Raw genomic sequence first — 9,768 nt, 5'->3', positions numbered from 1 at the left:
TTATATCAATTTCTTCCTTCTTCCCGCCACGGAATCGGAGAGATAACGAGTCCACCCTCCAACTGCCCCGTCCCTAAACAACATCTTGTTCTCCATAAAGTTGTCAAGTGAACCACTCTTGTTAACCTCGAGTTCTTTAAGATTGTTAATACTACACAACTCTGTTATATCTTTGATTACACCTTTGCTTTCTTCTTGGTGAGAAAATGGCATACCAATAAATTCAGCCAACTTCTTCAAATAAAAACTAGGATTCTCCTTCAAATCCTCGTATTTCAAAAACAACACCTTGTTAGGATGTTCTAAACTCTGCTTCCAATATCCAAGTACATGATCAAAAAACGGCCCATCTAAAACATTACCTTGGCAAAAGTCCTCAAAATAATCTTCAATATTATGGGGTTGGAAATTTTCATCTTTGGTTACTCTCTTTAGTATATTCGGATAAAAATGCCAATGTGACACAAGGGTGTCTAAGGGGTTTCTGCTTATATACAAGATCTTACAAGTAGAAGCCTTTAAAGATTCAGGAAGGGACGCGTAAGGCATGTGAGAATGGAGAATTCACGGTGAGGGGAGTTGGTTAAGTCGATGGGGGCGTGGTAGCTTTGTACTAATACTACCATAGACACCGGTTACTAAATCATATACAAGTTCATATGGATTGTGGGAAAGCAAAGGACTTTGTTTAAGTTGATCAACTTCTTCTTCACTTTGATTTGTTTGGTTAGGAGTTGTGTTTTCATTATTTATTGTGGACGGATCGGTCATATCTATCCTCTTGATGTCAAATTGACAAGATTTCTAATTTAGAGATGCGATCTTGCGGTTAAAATTACTACAATAACTGATTTGTTGTGATACCAAGGATCGTCAATAAATACATCAATTCACTAATAATTATATCAAAAAAAATAAAATTATATGGAGTACCATTTGTGGCGTTGTATGCTCCCGAGGTCATGCCTCCTTGAAATATTATAGTTTAATGGACTTTAGCCAAATTTAAGGCCGAATAGCTAATATTTAACTTATAGTCCTTTCGTTTCAAAATAATTGTTTTTAATTGACTTTAGCACTATTCACATAAACCACTTTAATCAATACTTATAATTCATATGCGAAATCATAACATTAAATATAGTCATGCGAGTATTTCTTGAATTCATTTCAACATGGTTTTTGAAATATCTTTTTATTTTATTTATTTATTATTTATATTTTGATAATTACTATTCGAATAGAGTTTTGCATTGATAAATGTGTCAATTCGAACCGAAACATTAAATTTGAAACATAATGAGAAAAGTCTTGTGCTTCTCATAAACCTTAAAACACTCCGAGAGTCCATTTGGATGGATGAAACTTGTCCACTTTGCCTTAAAATAGTCAAATTACCCATTTAGAACTTATATGACCGAGTAGTGGTCAGTTATAGTTCCCAACAATAATATATGACCCAGATATGCATATCTTCCAATTCAGAGATTTTCGACACCGGGTCCCGAAACCTTTAAAATTGGTCCTATATCGTGTATTATAGCTTTCAGCTTTGGATTATTTTTGAATTTTTCGAACCTGAAAATAAATGTAGTTGGGGTTCTTTCATGATCCCACAACACCCCGTGAGCCATTTAGGTGGTTAGAATCATCCACTTTGCCAATAACCAGTCAATTTAGTCATTTTCATGCACGCTTTCCTTGATTAGCTCAAGGTTACCATGAACCTTTATATGTCTGACAAGTGGTCATATATGATATCAACAACATTGTTTATCCCCGGGATGCATTCCCTATGATCCCGAGGTTTTTCGACACCGAGTCTCGAAACCTTCAAAATTTGTTCAAAAGCATGAATTAGCTTTCACCTTTTGGACAATTTTAGACTTTTTCAAATCGGAAATAAAAGAGTTGAGATGTTCCATAGACCCCTTAGCATCTCGGGTGGTCATTCACTACTTGGTTCACCAATAAAGTATTATGAACTAAGTTTATAGGCTTATAGCAGGCACCAAACTAAGCTTTAATTTTGCTACATTTTCAATGTATCAAATGTGTAGGTGGCAAGTTGGGTAATTAAACAAAACTAGTATTCAGCCCGTGTGATGCACGGATTATATTTAATCGTAAATTTTTAATGGGAGGATTGATCAAGTTATGTATGTCGCGCCTTTAAAAGTGAAAATAGGGGGAAAAAAATTTAATAACGACCATATGTATGAAATATAATTCTTTAAATACGAATTTTCCTAGCAAAAAATTGGATTGCAACTCTTGAACAACATTGAAAGCATGCCAACTACCATTTGTATTTTTCAAAATATCTGTCAATTAAATAATTTTATATGCCAATTACATAAAGCAAAACATGAAAATTAAAATTTTAGAAGATCTTATATTAAGGTTTAATTAGCGACTAATTAAACTATGTAACTGAGATGCAAAATGAGGAAAAAACAAAGATCTACTTCGTTCAATGAAATCTACTGGTAGAATGCCCAAAAATTAGTGCAATAAAAATCGACTAAGAGTATATATACATAGATTGAGAGGAATGGAAAGATGCAAACTATACAATATAAAAAAAAATAGTAGAATGATCATACATACAATTTAATATTGCTTTTGACACATGATTATAATTTTGATAAATTATTCCAAAAACGAATCAAAGAAACATACCTTGATGGCTGCAAAGATATTTCAACAAAAATATCAATTCAAACCAAAAATTTCACAAGTTGACTTAACCTAGAATGAATAAGCAAATTGAAAATAAGTTAAAAATATATACAAAATAATGAATTGCATTGTACTTTTTTTGCTAATTTTGTTTGTAAAAAAAGAAAGTAATTAATATTAGAGTAATGAATTAGTGCTTTAGTTATTAAAAATTGGGGATGAATAAAAATGATTTGGGGTAGAAAGAAGGAACGTGATTACATTCATAAGTGAAATTTAATTAGGGAAGAAAGTAAAGTGCACTTTGATTTGAATGGTTAACGAAAATGGGAATTTGATTAAAAAATATAAAATAAAAAACTAATGCAACACTTCATGAAAAAAATTAAATAAAAAACTAATGCCGCCCCTTGATGTATAAATTAATTGAAAATTGAGAAGTGAATGAAGCGTTGTTTCATTGTTTAGGGAATAAACCGAACAAATAGAAAGATAAGCATCAAAGATTTTTTTTTTTTTTTTTTTTTTTTTTTGGTGTTTATCATTTTTTTAACAAAAATTTTTAAAAAAAAAGAAAGAAAAAAAAACATGAAAAATAAAAAAGGACACGTAAACACTCTATATTTCCTTTAAATTATCTTGTTGTGAAATAGTAGTATAGATAAGAATGGGTTGATTTATAAAGGCGTGTTTTTTTTTTGTTGGTAAAGGATTGATTTTGCTATTTTTTTTTGTTTTAAGATACAATAAAAATCTAATAATAATCCTACAAATGTTTTTCGAAAATACATGATTAATAAATTTGTAAATTTGGATGGAAGAGATGTTTTATTGAATATATATATAGGCATGATTAGGGGACTGGTATGGAAGTGATGTAGAAGAATTGTTTGATTGCATTTCTATTTTAATAAATTTTTTTGGATGAAAAAAACTATTTTCTTGAATAGTCATGATTTGGGAATTGGGATGGAAGAGATGTATGTTTTTTTTTTTTTTTTTTTTTGTAATTAAAAAAATTATTTTAAAATAGAAAAAATAAGAAGAGAACAAGTGTCCTTTCAACTTCCTGTTTTAAAATTAAAGTTTTGATTTATTAGAAAAAAAAAAGAGATCCAATAATAGGCCCACTTTCCACCTGGGCCACTAAACATAGTTTTTTCAAGCAGGAGCCCAACAACAACCAATGAACTCCAATATTACAATCAATAATAAAAATCATTTAAGGTATGATATCATCATAAACCCTAACGGCTAGTTCTATCCTAATTACAGATTATCACACCAACGGTCAAATTCCCCACTTTAAAATCCCAACCATTTTGGCTCTTCTTCATTTGTCTTCATCTTCTCGCAATTTTGTACGCTCTTCTCTCTCTTTAATCCGATTGAAATTCGATCAATAATCTCAACTTTCTGCAAAACCCTAATTCTCGAATTCAATGGAGACCCCTTCATCATCAAACAGGAGAATCACAAGGTCTCAAGCTATCGCTTTAGCCAATAGTTCAAACAGCAACAACAACAACAACAAAACATCAAGTAATTTCTGTTTAATTTTTCTGGGTTTAATTAATTCTGGGTTCTTTTTTTTTTTTAATGCGATTAACCCCCTTTCAATCTTGATTATTTTTACAAATTCAATTAATTTTCGTTTAAATGACTGAATTTATCTTCTGGGTTTCTCTAATTTTTGATAAATTCATTTCAATTTGACTGATTTTATGAAATCTCAAACAATTTCAGAGAAGATAGAAGACTCTGAAAAAGGGCTCTCAAAATCAAGGCAGAGAACTAAGAATCAAGATCGATCTGTTTTGATTGATATAACAAATGATTCCCCAATTGTTGGATTAGCAAGTGGAAGCTTAAATGGGACCCCAATTTCATCTTTCTCAAAACAGAGGAGGAGCAATGCTTGCAAGAAAACACCTGGTTCAGGGGAAGCTCTGCTCAGAGGTCAAGTCAAGAATCTGTTGCAAAAGGTTGAAGAAGAAGCTGAGATTTCTAAGTTCTATCTTGAAAACTGCGGTCCGGTTCGCAATGCTGGGTTTAAAGCTATCTTTAATTCTCCGGCCGGACTTGTTGCTCCGACTCCGGTGAATACTCCACAAGTTCTGAATTTCTCTGCTTTTGAGGAAGTTGATTTGTTGAGTTCTGTTTCTGAACCCCCAATTGAAGATCAACTCAAATTGCCTCTGGTATTATCATTTTCTTGTTCTTATTGTCAATTTTTTGTAAAATATTTTGTTAATTCTTGTTTTGGAGATTGTAATATTGAAAAAAAAATCTGTTTAAATGTTACATTGATTATTTTTCATTGGGTTCTTGCCAAATTTTGATGGGGTTTACTTGATTATTTGGTTCTGACATTGATCAATTCATTCAGATAGGTTTGTTTGGGTTTGCAAAAAAAAAAAAATTATTGAATTTTTCTGGGGTTTTAATGTGGATTTGAATACGTTTTTCTTATTAATTTCAATTTATATCAGATTCTATTGTTATTTCTTGTATTGGGGTTTGTAATTTTGAATTTTCCTTTTTGTATCTGGGTTCTTGTCAAATTTTGATGGGAATCACTTAGATTTTTTTATTTTATTTTATTTATTTATTTCCGATGCTGATTAGTTCATTTAGGTTTGTTTGTTTTAATGGGTTTGCAAAAAATAAAAAATCTGGTCTTTTCTGGGTCTTTAATGTGAATTTGTATATTATTTAGGTAGTGAGCGGGATAATTGATGAGAAGAAGCAGGAAGAGAATGTAACAGACTCTGAGAAAGATGTGATGATATCAAGGGCATTGTTTCTGGAATTTTCTGATAAATCAGACTGCTCGTCAGACTGTTCATCAGTGGTAACTTACCAAGTAAAGAGTGAAGCAAGCCATGAGAAACTGGATTCATTTGATGATGATGCTGCTTCAGTCTGGTCTATCCAAGTGAATGCAAGTACTCGAGGCGACGAAGACGAGGATGAAGTGAATCAAGATGTTGATGAAGTTGCTGAGAATAATGAGTATTATAATGAGGAAGAAGGAGAAGCAGAGAATGATGTGCCTTTTCTTGATGAATTGTGTGATGGGATAAGCAATATGAACATGGAAGGAGAGAAAAGGGGGCCAAAATTCATGGGAAAACACAAAAGGTTTGTGTATAACAGTGATGATGAACTGGTTGAGGAATTTGAAGAGTTTGATTCTACTGAAGCGCCGCGTTTGAAGGGATTGCCGACTCCAAAGGGAAAGCATGTCCGTTTTCTGGATGAAGAATGATTGAGAATTTCAATGGATTGTTTAGTTTTTTACAAGTTTCTGAGAAAGTGACTAACTTTCTGGATGATTTTGGGTTTGGTTATGAAACTTTTTCTAGGATTTTGGTGATTAGAGTTGGAAAACAAACAATGTGGATTGATATGAATTAATCATTCTGTATTATATATTATGATTGACTATGGAAAACTTTCTGAAATGTTATTTTGCACAGCAGATTTGTTTAATGAAACTGATATTCTGCATTATCTTCTCTGTCTTGTGTTATTCTGCTTTGTGTTTATTTTCACCAATGATACTAGTAATCTAGAATTAGTCGTCACATTGTTCCAAATCTCCCTCGTATATATAGGGTTTATAAAACAGTATACATGTTATGTCAAGACCCATTATAAGTACTTGTTGATTTGGTAAGAGAAAGTTTATACACAACCAAGCTCATTCATACAGCTATAGAAGCTGAAGTTACCGGACGAAAGATGATGATAATACTGGTTGAATACATACAACCAAGCTGAAGTTACCAAATGAAATATGATAATACTGGTTCATTACATACAACTATATACCAGCTGAACTTACTGATTGAAAGATGATAAAGATGATAATACTAGTTATAGAAGCTGAAGTTACCGGACGAAAGATGATGATAATACTGGTTGAATACATACAACCAAGCTGAAGTTACCAAATGAAATATGATAATACTGGTTCATTACATACAACTATATACCAGCTGAACTTACTGATTGAAAGATGATAAAGATGATAATACTAGTTGAATTGTTAAAAAATAGTTATATATACAATCAGTAATTCCAAAAGATTTGGTGTAAATCAGTATAAATGTAATAGAGATTATAGTTGTTGATTTGGTAAGTTAAGTTTTATACACTAACAGTACACATACAACTATGCAAGTTATAGTACCCAAACGAAAGATGATAATACTAGTTGATTTTTGGTAACAGAAATTACATGTGCAATCAGTAATTCCAGAAGATTTGGTTACTCCGATGTTGTTTCTTCAGATGTACTCCAATAAGCTTCCTGTAAGTCCATCTTTTATCCCTATTGAACTCCATAAAGGCTTCTGAGTTCATATGAAATTCACCCTTTCCCATCGCCTCGAACACAAAGGATTCGGTTGCAACAGATGGAACCTCATCTAAGTTGATCATCTTCTTCAAAGCGAAATCCAAGTTCCTTCCCATCCGTTTATCCATATAAGCATCAACCAAACAACCATAAGTCACAAGATCAGGAATAACATTTTCATGCCTCATATGATCAAGACTTAGATGAAGATCCCAAAACAAATTCATCTTGGAAAAGGCCAAGGCCCTAATGTTAAACGTCGTAAGATCAGGCCGAAATCCTGCTTCTAACATTGCCAAAAATTCCCTTTGCAAACTCTTCATCTTAAATCTAGCAGCATAAGAAAGCAACAAAAGGTTCCACAACAGATTTCCCACATTCCTCCTACCTAAACCCACATCCCTCAAGAACTCCCCTAAAAAATAAAACTTATTTCCCTTAATATACGCCATAGAAACACTGCGAATTCCTTCTTCTTCTAGGAGAATTCTAGACTTCTTAAACCTACCATATGCAAATTCCATTTCTGCCAAAGAACCAAACATACTGTAATAAACTACATATGCATTTCCAGTTACAGAATCGACTCGAAAACCCATTGAAACCATATCATTCAATGTCTGTTCCATACAATCAAGCCGCCCCCCGGCCCCGAAACATTTTATTGCAAGAGCATAAACCTGTGGCAACCAGCTAAAGCTTCTATTCCTAATTTGAGTCAAAATCTCAGAAATAAGATCAAAATGGCCAGTTTTTGCATAAGCAGTAATAATAGATGAAACTAAATGAAAACTAGGAGTAAAAGAACTGTTTAGGGTTTCATCCCATAACATCTGAGCTTCTTCAACAAAACCATTTTCAGCACAAAATAACAAAATAGAATCAAAATCAGTAGAATTTGAATAATACCCAGAATTAGTTGTAATTATCTGGGAAGAAGAAGAAGAAAATGAAGAATGATTGATGCTCAAGAGTTTAGTTTGATTGTGTTGATTAATCATCTTTGTTAACGGTGAAGTGGGTATTAGTTTGTTATATGAGTGAGTTTGTTTGGTAGAATTTTGAAGCAATTTCCATGGTAAGATACAATCAGGGGATAAATGGCAAACTCCCATTTTTCTGATTGATACCAAAAAATGTATACAAGAAATGAGTGATTTTTTAAACCATTAACTATTGTGATATGCAAGAAAGAAGGTGGTGAGGACTGAGGAGGGAGTAGTGGTGAACCGGTGACTGATATGTGGTTCATGTTAAAAGGAAAAGAGGGATAATTGTCAAATTACTCAAATATATTCGTGTTGAGAAAATGCCAAAATGAAGTTCACATAATTGTAGCATGGTAACTTGTAGCTCACCACATGCATTTATTATGGATAATACTTTGTCTAAAAGTACAATCATGTATAATATTTTAATGGCAATATTTGCCTATAAATAAGTTCACCATCTTGTGAACTATGGATGTAGTAAGAAGAAGAAAATAACACCGACTCTTCCTTTTGTTCTTTTGATCTCTTCTATCTCCATCATCATAAACATACAATATCATCCTATAATTAGAAAATAATCTTTTAACACGTTATCAGCACCAATTCCTAGTCAGGTATATTTATACCTACTTCTCAAAATTATAACAAATAAATACTATCTATTTCTAAATGTTTTGAGGAGTATGCTCTATAGTTGCCCATATTTTGGGATCCTCTATACCAGAAACTCAAACATTTACTATATTATATATCAAAAAAAAAAAAATAAGGAGGCAAAACATCGGTGAAAAAAAATACTCTTGCTTATGAATTTCATTACTATCCTCACTTGTTTTATTTATGTTGATATCTTGTTTTTTTTCATACATGTTGTTATTACATACTCACCTTTTATGTAAAATTTAATTTTAGTTATTATAATTGCTTAGTAATAACTTTGCATACATATTATTACCTAAATTGACAAAAAAAAAAAAAAAGATGCAGCCTTTTTTTTTATTATTTTTCTTTCTTTTACATACTTTTTTGTGTTTCTTTCAGTTTTTGAACCCATGATCTTTTGTAGATATTAGGGCTCTCGGACCACTATGGCTTGCATTCCCAGTGTGATAACCTTTTACAAATATAAATATTTATATTTGGATCATAATTTTGCCAGTACATTAAACTATTATATGATATTTTTACAATTGTACAAAACAGTAACGGATAAACCTACCTCTATAAAAGGTAGATTTTCCCCCGATTTTCACCACAAACCCCTTATCTTCTCCCATTTTTTTTCTTTATCCAAAAATCACCCAAAATTTTTTTTCACCCCTTCCTCTCCAATATGTTCCCCGACGGCAACCAAAACACCCACACCTTCACCTTTGAGGAAGATTTAAGGAAGATAAAATAATATCTTCTTTTAATTATGGCGCTTGTAGTTATGTTAGTAGCAATATTAATTTTTGTCATGATGTACAAGTGAAGTTTGTTTATTTTGTCGGTTTAGTAGATTAAAAGCATGTTTTTTTGTTTTATTATGTTGTTTTGTTGTTAATCATCATTGTATTATATTACCATTATTATTATAATTATAATTACTACTGTTGTTGTTGTTTTGTTGTTGTTGTTGTTGTTGTCATTTTGCCATTTATGCGACTACTATGATTTATTTTTGCCTAATTATATAATTACTCACAATAATAAACCAAGAGGGAGAAAAGAATTATATTATTTATG

General features: G+C 31.8%; 3 protein-coding genes across 3 annotated transcripts; 1 reads left to right on the top strand and 2 right to left on the bottom strand.

Annotated features, from left to right (window-relative positions):
* On the bottom strand, positions 1-549 carry LOC110694777 (cytosolic sulfotransferase 5-like). The gene has a single exon (XM_021871948.1). The coding sequence runs from the start codon at positions 547-549 to the stop codon at positions 1-3; it is 549 nt and encodes a 182-aa protein (XP_021727640.1).
* A 2,683-nt stretch (positions 550-3,232) lies between these two features.
* Positions 3,233-6,159, top strand: LOC110694695. The gene is made up of 3 exons (XM_021871863.1): positions 3,233-4,224; positions 4,429-4,883; positions 5,402-6,159. The coding sequence occupies exons 1-3, from the start codon at positions 4,125-4,127 to the stop codon at positions 5,951-5,953; spliced, it is 1,107 nt and encodes a 368-aa protein (XP_021727555.1). The 5' UTR covers positions 3,233-4,124; the 3' UTR covers positions 5,954-6,159.
* Positions 6,160-6,582: 423 nt separating this feature from the next.
* LOC110694694 (pentatricopeptide repeat-containing protein At3g42630-like) lies at positions 6,583-8,350 on the bottom strand. The gene has a single exon (XM_021871862.1). The coding sequence runs from the start codon at positions 8,161-8,163 to the stop codon at positions 6,937-6,939; it is 1,227 nt and encodes a 408-aa protein (XP_021727554.1). The 5' UTR covers positions 8,164-8,350; the 3' UTR covers positions 6,583-6,936.
* Positions 8,351-9,768: the final 1,418 nt, after the last annotated feature.

This window comes from Chenopodium quinoa, unplaced genomic scaffold (assembly GCF_001683475.1).
Source record: "Chenopodium quinoa cultivar QQ74 unplaced genomic scaffold, ASM168347v1, whole genome shotgun sequence".
In the NCBI taxonomy this organism is placed as follows: domain Eukaryota; kingdom Viridiplantae; phylum Streptophyta; class Magnoliopsida; order Caryophyllales; family Amaranthaceae; genus Chenopodium; species Chenopodium quinoa.
This window is presented reverse-complemented; position numbering and strand designations above follow the sequence as displayed.

Coding starts and splice junctions, on each gene's coding strand:
- LOC110694695 (XM_021871863.1), top strand. CDS start 4,125: ATGGAGACCCCTTCATCATCAAACAGGAGAATCACAAGGTCTCAAGCT. Junction 4,225..4,428: donor CAACAACAACAAAACATCAA/GTAATTTCTGTT, acceptor AAACAATTTCAG/AGAAGATAGAAGACTCTGAA. Junction 4,884..5,401: donor ATCAACTCAAATTGCCTCTG/GTATTATCATTT, acceptor TATATTATTTAG/GTAGTGAGCGGGATAATTGA.
- LOC110694694 (XM_021871862.1), bottom strand. CDS start 8,163: ATGGGAGTTTGCCATTTATCCCCTGATTGTATCTTACCATGGAAATTG.
- LOC110694777 (XM_021871948.1), bottom strand. CDS start 549: ATGCCTTACGCGTCCCTTCCTGAATCTTTAAAGGCTTCTACTTGTAAG.